We start from the raw sequence: 17,172 nt of genomic DNA on the forward strand, positions 1-17,172 counted from the left end.
CTGCTTGAGCGGTTTCCTGGACGCAGTCATCACAGAGGTTTTAACCTCTATGGTTCTAACCACTTAATGCACATACCCTTTGTCTTTCATCTATACGGTCAAGGTATAGCTGCTCCCATACATAAAGAAAACATATCGCCAGTGCCCAAGCTGCCATACTCAATATTAATGAGTGAGTAAAATTTAAAAAAGTAATATTAGATATTCGTCCTATGCATGAAATACCCTAAAATGTGTGTTTCGTGTTCAATTTGTTACGGTCGGACAGGGAGGACACAGGCGCTGAGACAGCACTAGTTTAAGACGGTTTATTGAACAAGAATCAGCTGGGGGTTGGGTCGGGATCCGGGGGGGGGGGGGGGGGGAATCCAACTGTCCTGGGGAGGGTATGGTAAATGGACTTGTATAGCGCTATATCTCCGTTTATCACAGACCCAAAGCGCTTTACATTGTTTTTGTACACATTCACCCAGTCACACACACATCTCGACGTCATTGTAAAAGAGGGTAACCCTCAATTGATCTTTCGAGAATAAATAAAGGAAAGTGAAATGAAAATTCATACACCGATAGCAGCAGCTACCACGCAGGGTAGGCTTAGCACTAGGGTGTTAAGCTAACTAAGCTAACTATCGGGAGCTATTCGGGGTTCAGTGTCTTGCCCAGGGACACTTCGACATGTGGCAGGGAGACGGGGGATCGAACCTCCGACCCTGCACACCAGAGGCGAACTCCCTACCCACTTCGCCACTGCCGCCAGGTTCCAGGGAGAGAGCAACGGAGAATGTCCAGGGCTTGGGTGAGAATGTCCAGGGCTTGGGTGAGAAGAATCCAGAGCAAGCGGGTAGAAGAGTCCGGGGTGGAAGTGCTCGCTGGTGCAGGTTGGAGCCGTGGGGAGTCAGACCGGGAGAGCTGTGGCAGGAGAACAACAAAAATTAGTACGGGGAAAAAATGCAAGCGGAGCTGCAACAGGTAAGTAATGAGAAGTAGAGCTACTGACTGCGTGAACTGAAACTACAATCTGGCAGTATCTGGAAGGTCGGACCGGGTATATGAGAGGCGGTTGATTGGTGATTGCTGGCAGCTGTGAGTGCTTGAGCTGACTCCCCACACCCCTGCTCCAACCCTGCAATAAGCCAGACAAGAAAAAGGGCAAAAAACAAAACAGAGACAAGGAGGCCCAGGCAGGATCATGACACAATTGACCAAGGTGCAACATTTTTTACAAAACCCTTCTATTGTTCTATACCCCCAATTTTGTTGAAGCCTGAAAACACAGTTTGCAAAGGTTGATTGTGGTTTAATTTTCACTGTGATGCGTTTGGAAGAGATTGATCAATAAAGTTTTGAGAAGATATACACTTTAACAATTAAGAATAAATCACAATATTCCAACTTTATGGGTATACTGAGAGTTTTGTCAGTGCAATGTGGTACTTCTCCAGCTTGTTAAAATAATTACATGATGTGTAACATGTTTCTGAGGGCATTGTCCATCTTAATGCCACACTGTTTTTTAAAATTCTTCAGTAGGTGAAATTTGGTGTGATTGCCCAGAGGTCAATGTGCAGATTACAGGAGGTTCTTACACGTTGACCAAGCAGCTTGAGACAGGTAGCAATTTGATCTACAGCTGTCCCGAGGGCTACTATCCATACCCGGAATTGAAACGCGTGTGCCAGCGTGGCGGCACCTGGGACCGAGCACCCAGAAAAATGTCCAATCAGAGATGCAGGCGTGAGTGATGTGACCGGTACCTGTCTCACCTTGCCTCAGGCTGGCAGTTCTATGTGATATCTCTCATCTTTCTGTTTTGTTCTTTCAGTTGTTGAATGCCCGGACCCCGCCGTGCTGAAGGAAGGGAGCGTCTCCCCTTCTGAGGAGAGGTACTACGTGGGCAATGAAACCACATACGACTGCTACTCTGGATACGCATTTCGAGGCTCATACAGGCGCGTCTGCTTACCAAACGGGAAGTGGAGCGGCAATACTCCCATCTGTAGCCGGGACTGTAAGGCCTGAACAGAGATCTACTGTCTTAATCCCCCTTCTGTGTCATTCCTGACTGTTTCAAGACTTATCTTTGGTCTTTTCTGTTAACACAGCAGGGAATAATTGTCATGATCCTGGCATCCCAGCTGGCGCCTCAAGGTCAGGGAACATATTTGATATCGACGACAAAGTGACTTACAGCTGCGACGGCAACCAGCTGTTTTTGGTGGGGTCAAAGGAAAGAGTGTGTCAGGAGAACGGCCATTGGACTGGCATAGAGCCGGCATGCTACTGTGAGACTGATACCTACAAATGCTGTTGATGCTCTGTGTCATTTGATCAAAGATTTGCCATGAAAAGATCTGTTGTGAGCCTCATAGAAACAATGATCAATGTATGTATAATTAAGGGGATGCTAGAACATTCGGAGGACTGAGAGTGTCAATTTAATTTACAGAAGTCAGTGTCACCAGAACTCACAAGTTTATGGAAGTAAATGAGTGTCATCGGATTATGAAAATAAAAAGCCATTGAATTTTAAGCACTGAATATGTATGCATTGAAATAACGTATCTGAATTTTTTGCAGCATTGAAATAATGTATCTGAATTTTTTGCCGCATTGAAATAATGTATCTGAATTTTTTGCCTCTGAATTTAATTCATTACAAACAACTAATTTTCACCTTTATTTTACAATGTTCTCAAATTGTAAATCAAATATTCAACGTTAAAAAATTCAACGTGCCAAACTCAACTGCAAAATCCCATGTATGAAATTCAGAGTAAAACTTTGGGGACCCAAGGAAGAGCAATCGATCATAGATGCTAGATCGCTAGATATGCTAGCCATTATATTCTTCCCTATATAGAAACATGTTTGTACCATCGTTACTTGCGTTGCCGTTTGATATGGCTAAAACCTGATTTGCCTTCCTGCATCAGTCAGGGGTATCCAAGGCAACAAGCTAATATTCCCACTTGCTCCCTTTGTTTGAACGCGATCTAACATCTATGATCGATTGCTCTTCCTTGGGTCCCCAAAGTTTTACTCTGAATTTCATACATGGGATTTTGCAGTTGAATTCGGCACGTTGAATTTTTTAACGTTGAATATTTGATTTTGAATTTGAGAACATTGTAAAATAAAGGTGAACATTTGTTGTTTAAAATGTAATGAGTTAAATTCAGAGGCAAAAAATTCAGATACATTATTTCAATGCTGCAAAAAATTCACATACGTTATTTCAATGCATAAATATTCAGTGCTTAAAATTCGATGGCTTTTTATTTTCAAAATCCGATGACACTCATTTACTTCCATACAAGTTACAACTAATGTGCAACACTAATCCCTCCGTTTTTATATGGAAGTCAGTGGGTCAGTGTCAGCTGAGTCCGTTTCTGTTGTAAACAAGGAAAACAATCTGCCTGCTTACATAAAGTACAACACCTTAGCCTACCACCTTAAAGTAAAATCTTATTATCAAGATGAGAGAATAACAGTCCAAGCAAAATTGTATTGAGGCAACACGCTTCACCAATTCTGTGGACTTGTGTGTGTGTAAGTTCCATCTATCTGTACAATATGTAGCTGTCACAAACCTCTGTTGTATATGTTTGTTTTGCATCTTGCAGACAAACACACCTTTGACACTCCACTGGAGGTTTCTCAGGCATTTGGTAGTGCAATCAAAGAAACCCTTACCACTTCGCAGCCTATTGGTAAGTTCCTGGAATTATTCTGATCATTGTCATTATTTAATAGCATCGCTATCTGATAATTTTTGCCTTTAGAGAATATTTTTGTAAATTCAAATTAAATGAGTAAAAATCGTTTTTTCTGTCCTACGTTTAAGTTAAGTCAATCACAACTTTTTGTGTTCGGCCCAATAACAGTTGTTGTTTTGTATTGTTCAGGTGACGACACACAGGAGGGGAGAATTTTGAGGATTTCAAAAAATGGGACACTTAACATCTATATCGCAGTGGATATTTCTGAAAGCATTACAGAGGAAGAAGTTGACTCGGCAAAGGATGCAGTCATAGCCCTTATTAAAAAGGTAAGAAACAAACAGCTATCTTCTTGATTAAAAAACGAAAAATAACACTGGAGTTAGTTTTATCCAAATGGAGCCACAGAATTGCCCTGCTGAATTTGCAAAGCAGAAAGAGCCAGAGTGCTGCTGAAGGGTCAGAAATGTCACGGTACTAGTCTGGCTAACCAGATATAGACAACTAGGCTGTGTTCGAAATGGCCTACTAACGTCCTCCCTAATACATACTCAACATGTACTACATTCTGTCAACTTAACGAACGATTGTGTGTGCGAGATCCGTCGGACCATTTACACTTAAGTATACCAACCCAATCTCACAGTGAAATGTAAAATAGCTACGTTACAGAAGCATCTCAGCTGACGTAAATCACTTCACTTTTTTATACAGTTTATTTTTTCTGATCACCTTCCATTAAGAATAAAAAAATAAAAAAAAACTTCTGTGTCATTTGAAAAGACACAATAGGCTACATTGTGGGGCGGTTGAGTAGTAGTAGTAACCTATCGATCCATACCATACACAAAATCTTCCCGGAAGTAAGCTGTGTAAAGCACTTTGAATGGCCTTGTGTATGAATTGTGATATACAAATAAACTTCCCTTGGTAATCTAGACCATACAACGCTACTATTAGCTGTAGTTTGGTCTGGCTGTGCGAGACTACGCTATACTGATAAGCTTTTAAGTATTTTTCTGCCCAAATACTCTGCTTGTGAACCAGCCAAATGCCCGCTCCTTCAGATTATTTCAATAGCCAATCACCTGAACCTCTGTTCCCTGTGGACTTTTTAATGAAAAAATGGCATTTAGAATTAAAATGGTAATTCTGGAGAAAATAAATAAAATGAAAAGAAACATGTTTTTTTTAGAATAACACTTTTTTTTTTTTTTTTTAAAGAACACTGTATTGAAAAGGAGCAGGATTAAACATCAGTTTATTATAATTAATTTTAAACATGTGGACTGGACAGGACTTTGATACAGTTTAATTATTTTGTCATATGATTAACTACTCGTTGGGTCTGTAAACATCTGCAACAGAGATATTTCTAACTTTTTTTAAAGCATGTAAATAAATGTCTTCTATTACTATACAACAAGCAAAAGTTTAGCAATGAAACTATCATGATACTGATCCCATTGGAAGTAGTGTATTCTGCTTTTTGAAGTCATATACTGTGCAATCATTTTGTGTGAGCTGACATATGAACGCTTTCATGTTTTTCAACACACTTTCAGAATGTATATGGTGCACACTGTACACTTAACATGTACACACATAATTTCATCCCATTTGGCTGCCAGAGCAACAGCCCATTAGAAGTAAATTTAATCACGAATTACACATCATAACCTTGACTCATGCTTCTTGGCACAAGGCCTTGGCTTGCTGTCAATGCACACTACAGGATTTTCTTTCTGCAGATTAATGAATCATTTACTCAACAAAATAAAAACCATAAGCAGTTTGATAGGTAAGGAGGTGTTTACATTGACAAAAGTTCATAAAATTCAAATGGCATGTGCCTTGTATTTACCTGATATTCTTTATGTCTCCACAGATTGCATCCTTTACCGTGACTCCAAACTATGAAGTTGTCTTTTTCTCCTCTGAAATTACTGAAGTTGTCAAGATTCTTGATTTTATGGAAGGCAAAATAGTTCTTGAAAAAGCCGTGGAAGCAATAAGAGAATTTAAAAAAGAGGGTGAGTCAAATTAATGAGAGATGTTGTCGGAAATATTGTTATACAGCTTGATCTAGGCCTATGACTTACTGTGTAATTGTTTGTGTTTGGACCCAAAGGCCTAGACAGTATTGGAACAAATCTGAAACAAGTTTTCGAGACCTTCTTGGAGAGAATGGCTATTATAAAGGAACGAGTTAAAGAAGAGGCTTTCAAGGATCATCGTCACGTCCTTATCGTTTTTACAGATGGTAATTTCAGCCTTGTTGTATTGGCTTTATTGTGGACTGACACTGCAATGACACTGACAATCTTCATTCACTTTTAATTTAAATGAATTATTCAATATTTTCAGAAAATAGCCTACACTTTATTGCTTTTTTTACCAAAAGTTAAATAAGAAGATCGATACCAGTTAGGGCTGTCAAGCGATTAAAAAAGAATAATACTTACTTACTTACTTACTTACTTACTTACTTACTTACTTACTTACTTACTTACTTACTTACTTACTTACTTACTTACTTACTTACTTACTTACTTACTTACTTACTTACTTACTTACTTACTTACTTACTTACTTACTTACTTTAAATTTCAAGCTGCTTGGCCTTTAAATTCCTTTCGAAACATAGGCCATTGATGAATCGTTTCCACCTTTGTCTGTCTTGGGCCATCCTCTCCAGCTGTTTCCACGTCAGTCCCTTCTTTTTCACATCTATCTCTGTGCTCCTTCTCCAGGTGTTTTTGGGTCTCCCTCTAATCCGTTTGCCTTGTGGGTTCCATGTTAGTGCCTGTTTGGCTATTGCCATTTTGCTTTATCTTAGCGTGTGACCTATCCATCTCCACTTTCTCCTTATCAGCTGTGTCTTTATTGTCTCTTGATTGGTGCGTTCCCACAGGTTGGTGTTACTGATGCGGTTTGGCCAAAAGATCCTAAGGATGCGTCTAAGGCAGTGGTTGATGAACATTTTTAATCTAGGCCTAATTAATTACAGGCTCTGTGATTAATTAATCTAAATTAATCGCATACCTATATGAGACTTTTATGCCTGCGGTATAGCCGTTTGTTTCTCTCTCTCGCTCTCTCGTAACTTCTTTCTCCTTCCCTCAGCCAGGTTTCTACATTAAATAAAATTAGGAGCTATACTTAAAAACCACAAAAAAACAAGCAGGCTAAATGACGACTTCTATCTCCCACAACAAACAGCACTGTACAGGTGCGCATAGCCTGTGCTGACTAATTCACCATCTCCCTACTCGTACCCAAAATAAGTATTTCTTATTGGGAATATTATATTGCGTTAAATATAGGCCTACCCAACATTAGTGATGGTGTTACAAAACTGTTGGTTAGTGTTCTAGGGTTAAATTTAACTAGAACTGCGAGCAGTTGTGAACGGGGGCCAAGCCTCCCACGCGACTCGGGATTGGGCGTCGTCGTCCGCGGCGCCGGCCCCTCGCTTCACGGAATCCGGAGATGTAAAGTTTTTGAATGTGCGATGTTCGGTGTGGGAGTTATAGCCCCAAACGCGTTTTCTTTGCTTTTTGTGGTTTTGGCGCCCCCAATGGATGACATTCGCAAAACTTTGTTAGATAGAAAGATGCAGCTCAATGTACCAAACAAGTGGATGTCAAGTTTTTGAATGTGCGATGTTCGGTTGGGGAGTTATAGCAAAATCAAATTGTCAACCTCTCCATTGTAAAGACACTTTTTTGAATTTTCCCATTTTCCCGCCTAAAGACTTAGAAAATGGCGAAAACAGGCAAAAAAATTGAAAAACTATTTTTTCTAATAAGTCCGGCCCACATTAAAATTTATTTCCCATATTTTTGCCATAGGCTCAGGTATGCCCCATGATAGTCTCCCTTCAGTTTCAAGAAAATCCCTCTTTTTTTTTTTTTTAAGGGATTTTCGCAAATCTTGAAAGCGCTACCGTTTGGTCTTCCGATGGTCGTAGAAAAATTATTTGACCAACTTTTGCTCGTGGGAGTTGGTAGAGCATAATGCTTTTGGTTTCGTCCAAATCGGGCGAAAACTGTAGGAGGAGTATGTTTTGGTGACCGACACAGTTTTTGCGATGTGGCGAAAAATGTATATATACGCAAATGGGCGTGGCCTATCTCAAAAGATGCAGCTGACTTGTGGGCATCTGTAGATATAAAGTTTTTGACTGTCGGACTTTCGGTGCGGAAGTTATAGCCCAAAACGCCTTTTCCTTTGTTGTAGCGCCACCTAGTGGCCGGGATGTTTGAATTTTTTTGTCTGCGTACGGGGTACGGACTTGGATGAGCCCTGCAAGTGGCATGTCCCAACCCTTTACGGTTTGGGCTGCAGCACCACTTTTATGTGGAGAAGAATAATAAGAAGAACTAGAACTGCAAGCAGTTGTGAACGGGGGCCAAGCCTCCCACGCGACTCGGGATCGGGCGTCGTCGTCCGCAGCGCCGGCCCCTCGCTTCACGGAATCCGGGGATGTAAAGTTTTTGAATGTGGGATGTTCGGCGTGGGAGTTATAGCCCCAAACGCGTTTTCTTTGCTTTTTGCGGTTTTGGTGCCTCCTATGGATGACATTCGCAAAACTGTGTTATGTAGAAAGATGCAACTGACTTGTGGGCATCTGTGGATATAAAGTGTTTGACTGTGGGATGTTTGGTGTGGAAGTTATAGCCCCAAACGCGTTTTCTTTGCTTTTTGTGGTTTTGGCGCCCCCTATGGATGACATTTGCAAAACTGTGTTTGATAGAAAGATGTTGCTCAATGTACCGAACAAGTGGATGTCAAGTTTTTGAATGTGCGATGTTTGGTTGGGGAGTTATAGCAAAATGAAATTGTCAACCTCTCCATTGTAAAGACACTTTTTTGAATTTTCCCATTTTCCCGCCTAAAGACTTAGAAAATGGCGAAAACAGGCAAAAAAAATTAAAAACTCTTTTTTTTAATAAGTCCGGCCCACATAAAAATTTCTTTCCCATATTTTTGCCATAGGCTCAGGTATGCCCCATGATAGTCTCCCTTGAGTTTCAAGAAAATCCCTCTTTTTTTTTTTTTTAACGGATTTTCGCAAATCTTTAAAGCGCTACCGTTTGGTCTTCCGATGGTCGTAGAAAAATTATTTGACCAACTTTTGCTCGTGGGAGTTGTTAGAGCATAATGCTTTTGGTTTCGTCCAAATCGGGCGAAAACTGTAGGAGGAGTATGTTTTGGTGACCGACACAGTTTTTGCGATGTGGCGAAAAATGTATATATACGCAAATGGGCGTGGCCTATCTCAAAAGATGCAGCTGACTTGTGGGCATCTGTGGATATAAAGTTTTTGACTGTCGGACTTTCGGTGCGGGAGTTATAGCCCCTAATGCGTTTTTCTGCTGTTATAGCGCCACCTAGTGGCCGGCAAGTCTGAATTTTTTTGTCTGCGTACGTACCATGGACCTGGATAAGCCATGCAAGTGGCATGTCCAAACCCTTTACGGTTTGGGCTGCAGCACCACTTTTACGCATGGAAGAATAAAGAATAATAAAAGTCCCAGCAAGAACAATAGGGTTCCCTGCCCCGCAGGGCTTGGGAACCGCGTTGCTCTGCAAAACGCGGTCCCAGCCCTACTCGGGCTTGGCCCCCTAATAATCCCTACAAGATCAATAGGGTTCCCTGCCCCGCAGGGCTTGGGAACCGCGTTGCTCTGCAAAACGCGGTCCCAGCCCTACTCGGGCTTGGCCCCCTAATAATGACAAGCTATGATCTAATAGGAGGCTGCTCACTTAACTATTTCTACATCAACGGATGTGTTGTGAGCGTTAAAGATGGCTGGCTAGCTTCACATTTACTATATTGATGTGAGAGTGGTAGGTAGCCTTTCCATCTTCTCCTCTAACTGCAAGCAAGAAAGCAAAATAATTTATTTCCAAAATGTCAGACTATTCCCTTAAATTAATTGAAATTAAACATATAAACAACATATAATAAACATGTGAAGTATCATTTATATAGATCATATAATTGAATTATGTCTATGTAAGTACTTAATTGAAGCAGTAAAAAAACAAATGCCGTCATTTTAACGCATTTCTTTTTCACTGAAGGTGCTTATAATATGGGTGGTGTACCAACACCTTCTGTGGAACAAATAAAAAAGATGGTATACATGAACCAAGCTGTTGACACTGCTGAGCAGAAGACTAATCCCAGAGAAGAATATCTTGGTGAGTTTTATTTTGAATTGCTTCTCCATTTGATACTGTATCATCATTAACATTTGATTGTTATAATATAACGCTATAGCAACTTCAGCAACAGATGTTTTTGAACCAAACAAATGAGAGCCTAATTCATCATCTTACGTTTCATTCTGTTACAGACATTTATATATTCGGCATTGGAGCTGTTATCTTTGATGAAGACCTGCTTCCCCTCAGAACAGGGACTGGTGGCCAACACTTCTTCAGGATGGACGATATTAAAAATTTACAACATACCTTTGATAGTATAATTGGTAAGTAATCTGGAATGATGGAAGAAGGCTGATTTGTGTTAGCAAAATGTCACTTTGTGTGTTAGGTACCTATACCTTTGCATCTTTCATCCCCACCCTCTAATTTGACTTAAAGGAGATATACCATCATAGCTGGCGGCCAGAAGACGATTCTCCTGTTTAAAGTACTTTAGAGGAAACAGAACTATCACTCTTGATCAGTTCCTGTATATGATATGTAACTTTACTCCACTAATGTAGCAGGGCTGGGCAGATCCTACAAACGTTGGTGTTCCCCTGACTTTACCTTCAGCGCCAAAGCATGGCAAAGTTTTTTTTGGCAAAGTCAGGCCAAAAAAGTAAAGTATACAGACATTCATGGTCCCAAGAAGAAGATCGATCCTACTGTCATCAAAAGGTTGATATTTGTTGTTAAAAGTGAATTCACCTATTGGATTGTGCTGACTTGAATCCCTTAACCTTTTCACTGGCTGCATCTTCAGACAGGACTCCAGATGTTTGGTTTTCATTTTACCAAACACTTTTAAAACTAATAGCATCCCAACAGCCTCAGCTGTACCTTATTTAGTTTAGTTTAGTGCTAATAAGCAAATGTTATCCCACTTACACGCTAATCTAAAATGGGGAACATTGTTAACATAATACCTGATGAACATGATAGCAATGAATGTTAGCATTGAGCTCAAAGCACTGCTGGGCCTTTGTAAAGCCTTAAACAGCTAGGCTCATAGGCTCTTAGTGATTTCATAATTTTAATATTTTCTATTTCCATAAGAAGTCAATACCTTTTGCTGATGCATTTTTTAATACAGGTTTAATGAACACATTGTAGGTTGCTTTGGTTAAAACCATCTGCTGAATAAATGTTAAGTAAACGTATACAATAGTATAGTATAATATAATTGTCCAAAACACTAACACCCAAATTGTTTGTAATTTGGGTCCTGGGAAAAAATATTAGTTATCTTGAAAAAACAAACAAGTGTAATGTTAAAGTTTCAACAATTATTAGCCTTTATTCTATACTGATATAACCACAAATGCATTTGCATTTATTTATTAACAATTGTTTTTATTTATTTTTTATCGCAGATGAAAGCGAAGTTCTAGGTTTATGTGGTCTTCACATGGCGTTTGACCCCAAAATGAAAGATCGAAAAGAAGTCAAGAGGAAAATGTATCCTTGGTTTGCCTTCATTAAGATCACGGTGAATTTTCCAGTATTTCAGTTCACATCCCAATTTTTCTGTGGAATATTTTTGCAAGGCTGCCTGTATAGTGTGAATCTCGCAACTCTTAACATAAGCTTTTGGGCCAAATCTTCGCAGCTTGTTGTTCATCACATAATCAATGAAATCAAAGGAAATTAACTTTGTTTAGAAGTATTAGGATCAACTGTAAACGGTGCAGTCAGACCAGCATAATGGAGGATTTCAGTCATCAAACTGTTTCTTAGTAATGTCGGTACTGTACTACCATAATTGCTTTTTGCTTTTGTGTGTTGTACAACGACTAAACTATATTTAATATGTATTTGTCATTTAAAACTTAAGAGAGAAAACACGGCAAGCAACTGCATGGGCTCTCTGGTGTCTGGTGAGTTCATCTTGACTGCCGCTCACTGCCTACCATTTGGAGTTACACCTAACGATATCACAGTTGACATTGATGATGGACTGGGCAAAGGTAAAGACATTTTTATTTTATTTGTTTGTTTCATGTTTTCTCATGTCTTAAGTTACCCGAACATGACATCCAAGTTTAGTAGTTGAGTTACTTTTTCTGGTAATGGACATTTCTAAGTTTCAAAATCAAAAACCTAACCTTAAGGCTTACATTATTTTTCAATATAGTCAAGTATTTTGATCTCATGTTTAAGGTTGACTTAGATTTTCTGCTATACAGTACTTCTGATGGCAACAACAATAATAACACTTGTTTGCATCACTTTCATAGTGAAAAGGGTGAAAAATTTCTTTGTCCACCCAAACTACAATATTAGTGCTAAAGTGGGACAGAAGGTGGAGGAGTTCTATGACTATGATGTGGCTCTCATCCAACTGGAAGAAGGAGTTGTAATCTCCAAGAGTGTAAGGTAAACTTGTAAAAAAATTAAATTGATTAATCCAAGTGTCAAATGTTACATTTGTAATATTATTCACTTACAACATAATTCTCTCCACATCATGTTGTTTTTGGTATCTTGTTCAGACCTATTTGCATACCTTGCACTAAAGAGACCAATGATGCTCTACAACTGGTTGGTGACTCCAACTCCTGCGATCGCCAAGGTAAGGTTAATCTATCTTCACACAGCCTGGCCTTTATACATGTGTTCCTTTCTATGTAAAGCTGTGTGAAACTGCCTACATTGATTTCCTCATCTGATAGTTGCCGCTAAATGGACCACAAATTCACAACTCTCTTGGCACCCCTTTAGTTACTGCTGCTACACCTATCTAGCTATCCATCCTTACATGGCACGTGTGCAGCTCACAGTGATCACAGATTTACCTAGCAAATTCCTAATTATTTCTGAAACAATCATTTCCTGATTTTAGACAAAGGTAGACAAAAGCAGGGTTATCATTTGTAGTTACAATTTACTGTATTTTTTGTGTTCTGATTACAGAGGAGATTCTGTTCAAGGATAGCCGAGAAGGACTCAACTTCCTGACAAAGACAGAAAACATGGTAGATGAAAAAGATGTCTACGCTAAGCTCGGCCCTAATGTGAGTTTTTTTTTCTGAGCTGTGTGATGCCTCGTGTGCAGTGGCGTGCACAGGTAGACCTGAAGTGGTGCTGAAGCACCTGCCCTTTTCCCCTGGCCCAATCAAGTGCCCTTTTGAAAAAATAAATAAATAAAAAAAATCTGAAAGTTAGTTTTTTTTTTCTTTTTTTTTACAGTGTAAGTGGCCCATGCCGACATTATCATCTATAAATGCTCAACGATTAAAAACGTTTGTCAGAACTTTTTTTGGCAATGAGCACCTGCCCCCCAAAATGTCTGTGCACGCCACTGCTCGTGTGTGTGCCTGATTTTCTTTATGTGTCCCTTGAAAGCCTCAAAGTCATTTGATCTATTGTTCCTCTTCCATCTCACAATTTCAGAGAGAGGACTGCATTAAACATGCAGTAAATTCAAATGTGGCTGTGACTGATAACTTCCTGTGCACTGGTGGTCTAGATGGACATAGAGATCATATAGCATGTAAAGGTATGTTCCTTCTAATACACGCACTGCATAAACGTTATTTCCCTCCATTGAGAGAAACTGCGAATAATCCCATAAACTTTATATCGCACCAACGCACAGTTTGAACGCAGATTAGTAAATTAGGGACATGTTGAAAACACCTCAGAATATCCCTTTAAAAGTGCAAATACACAAACGCCTTTTATTGTCCAAAGTAACAAGCCGTTAAAACTGTTGACTGTCCACGGTTGTCATGAAAACTCTCATGACGATCTACATGTAGAACTAGGTTTTATACCTTAATGTTTAGAGCAACATTAGTCTAAAATAGTGAGTTGTGGGTTCGCCTAATCAAGAGGTCTGAGTGGCAACAGAAGGGAGAGATTGACTGCCGGGGACCCATTGGGTTCAACCACTATGATAAAGTAATGTCTGCTGCAAGTACAAGATAGCTTCTCAAATGCTATTTTCCCCTGGCTGATTGGTTTAAAGAGTTTATACAAAGTGACTGTGTATGGAAAGTAGAAAGAGCAATCTGCATCTAGCCTAAGAGGATAAGTAGGTAAATACAAAGTTATTACAACAAAACTCTATCTAGGCCCATCAACCTTGTGTGTGTGTTGTGTGTGTGTGTGTGTGTGTGTGTGTGTGTGTGTGTGTGTGTGTGTGTGTGTGTGTGTGTGTGTGTGTGCGTGTGTGTGTGTGTGTGTGTGTGTGTGTGTGCGTGTGTGTGTGTGTTTGTGTGTGAGTGTGTGTGTCTGTGTGTGTGTGTGTCTGTGTGTATGTGTTTGTGTGTGTCTGTGTGTATGTGTGTCTGTGTGTATTTGTTGTGAACAGGTGACTCCGGAGGTGCTGTCTTTAAGAACTTTGAGCATCGCACAATACAGGTAAACACACGCTCTTGCCCATGTTCCCAGCAGTATATCACAAACGACCATGACCTGGAGGGAAATACAACAAATGAAATAAAACAAGCTATGGTTATTTGCCTATACGTTAAGTCCTTGTCTTTTGCAGGTTGCAGTTGTCAGCTGGGGAACCAAGGACCTGTGCTCAGGGGGTGGTCTCGTCGAGTCAGATGCCACCTCCAGAGATTTCCATATTAATCTTTTCAAAGTTGCTCCTTTTCTCAAAAAGGTCCTTGGGAATGAAGACCAGTTTGACTTTGTGCCACTTAAGTTTTTAGACCTAAAGGGATGATTGAGTTTATCCAATTGCTCTTTCAGTTGATTTCCTTTTATTTTGTTTATAGTGTGAGTTAATTTTTAAGTAACAGTGGTGGCAGTTTTCTCTCAAAACCATACATAAATGCACCAAAGGGCAAAATAATTATTGAAAGTCATTACACTTATGCTGTTCCGTACTTTATTGGTGTATAGTTATCATTAATTCGGCATGTTGAAAGGCCCTCCAGCATGTAAAGGAGACGATAATGCTGCATTGACCTGGATCTTGAGGTGTTTGAAGAGAAGCTAATGCAAATAGTTCAGGATTAAAGATATCACAGTATTTGCAGTGAGACGGTATACATGTGTCTTAACATTAAGGATTTAATCAGGTTGTTTACACTGTGCTATAGAGATATCCATTCAATGCAGCTGAAAAAGACATGTTGAGTGTTTATATGCTTGTTTATATAATTGTGATCATTTAATTCTATTGTGATAATTTTATTCTAATAAATTAACTCGATCGGCCATCATTGTTTTTTTTTATCCATTAACAGCTGTCCAATAGATTTACCATGATATGCTTCATATTGCTAATGTGATATAAAAATGTGAATAGTGTGATTTTATTCATATTGCCCCCATTTTGGGCATTTGGAGTTTAATTGCTTTGTGACAGATTTAAAGTTTTATTTTTGATCAGATCACACACAGGTCACACACTTTACCAAACAAACAATGCAGACACCAGCTAAAATAAATGACAACCAGCAATCACAATTGAGAAAATTCACGGAGAGTACAGTGCTCAGGTACAATGGGCACAGCAGTGTGGCTACAGTCCTACAAATGAGGGCAGAGTGGTGTCTCCTGTTGAAGCTGTGCAAACAAATCTGACTGTGTGCGGCAGGAAAAGATTATTTATGTTTAGAATTATTGTTGATAAATGGATAAAATAATGCAGACCCATGTTTTGTGACATGTCTTAGCAGGACAGGAATAAATACCCTGTATTTATCATATAATTTTAAGTAAACTTGTTATCATATTTCATGTGACACTAGCCTTATACATTAGCAATAACAGATTTTTCTATAACTATTTATTTTTCTCGTACCCTTTTCCCAAAAGTGCTTAATTGGAATGATTACAATAATTACTACAGCCCTTAAAAGGTTTAATTAAAACTCTTTTATGGATCAGCTCTGCTAATGGAGCCGTCCAGCTCCCCTTCAGGTCAGTGACTCAGGGCCCATTTCCAGCTCTCTGTGCAGGCCTGCGCAATGCGGACACTTGGTCCGGCAGCATGCCAACATCAGATCAAATTGAATTTACTGGACAGTCAAGTTCCTTTTTTTTTTTTCGTTCTGGATTTGAGATGAAAATGAACCGAGTTTGTTGTTCGTTGCCGTGTCTTTACAGACCCCAAGCAAACAAGGCCATTGCATTATGAATGATTTGCTGTGGTCAGAGCAAGTTTATTGCTTCAAATCATGTTAGTATGCTGTCTAACTAACTATGGTCTGTTAGCCAATACACTGATCGGATAGTGCCTCAGAGAAAATGTCCATTTGGCAATTCTCTCTTTACAAGTGCATATTGGCAAAATGTCCTAACATAAACGAACAGTGGTGAATTTTCAACATCAATGTTAGTGCCCTCTGACATGATGATACGCCCACTACTCTAGTGCGGGTGGTGGTGGTTTGTGGGGTCAGTGATGTACTTGCATCCCATGGGGACATTCATCTGGTTTCCCTTTAACTAATTGGAAGAGAGGGAGGAGGCCAGTGGAATGAGAAGGGGTGGCAGAAGAGGAGGGAGGAAGACTGACTGCGTGAGGCAAGGGACGAATGGGAGAGGCTTAATTGAATTAAACCCTCTCTTAGTCTCAGATGCTGTAAACAAGGAGGACATTTAAGATGAGGACCATGCCTCATTGAATCCCCCCTGGAACACTCAGTGTATTCCCTCTACATGATTCCCGGAGCATCACCGGCTTCAATATCCCCCAACCAATTGAGAGAAAGCCATCTGTTACACCTAAACTGATTAGCACTGTTTGGATAGAGCAATATGCGTGGCAGACACAGACAGTATATTCGGGGCAGTCCCCACCCTCCCCATTCCGAATCGAGGCAAGCACACACAGCACATTCCTGATGAAGCATCCTGCTGCTTAAACTCTGGCTGATCTGTCTCTCTGCAAGCTCTAAATCAACCTTATGGGCCATTTTAGAAAATTACTACTACTAAGGACTGCGCACCTACGCTTTCTTCCCCCATAAGAAAAGAAGACCACGCTGGCTTACATGCATCTATGGCTTCTGCTTATCCTGTCACTTGAATATGACATTATACAGAGGGCATTATAGAGATTGAAACTCCCTTGTTACTAAATTGTAGTGTCACATATTCATCATCTGAATAATTTCACGTGAGCTTCTAAATTTAAACTCTTGTCAGAGTTCATTTTTTTCTCTTCATTAAGTAGGCCTATTATATATTAAGTAGGCCTACACATTTTCTGTCGAATTTGTAAGGATAACACAAAACTACCACGAGAAGAAAGTTATCT

The 17,172-nt window shown here is 39.8% G+C and overlaps 1 protein-coding gene across 1 annotated transcript; it reads left to right on the top strand.

Moving 5' to 3' along the window:
* Positions 1 to 805: 805 nt before the first annotated feature.
* LOC307261007 (complement factor B-like) lies at positions 806 to 14,625 on the top strand (the record flags this gene model as incomplete). Its single annotated transcript, XM_080041443.1, has 18 exons — positions 806 to 881; positions 1,534 to 1,737; positions 1,826 to 2,011; positions 2,106 to 2,285; positions 3,630 to 3,716; positions 3,912 to 4,054; positions 5,614 to 5,758; positions 5,857 to 5,988; positions 9,819 to 9,938; positions 10,094 to 10,228; positions 11,321 to 11,436; positions 11,782 to 11,914; positions 12,185 to 12,323; positions 12,440 to 12,519; positions 12,861 to 12,961; positions 13,341 to 13,446; positions 14,263 to 14,312; positions 14,443 to 14,625. The coding sequence occupies 18 exons, from the start codon at positions 806 to 808 to the stop codon at positions 14,623 to 14,625; spliced, it is 2,316 nt and encodes a 771-aa protein (XP_079897569.1).
* Positions 14,626 to 17,172: the final 2,547 nt, after the last annotated feature.

The sequence above is a fragment of the Ammodytes marinus genome (genome assembly GCF_949987685.1).
Source record: "Ammodytes marinus genome assembly, chromosome: 14".
Lineage (NCBI taxonomy): Eukaryota > Metazoa > Chordata > Actinopteri > Uranoscopiformes > Ammodytidae > Ammodytes > Ammodytes marinus.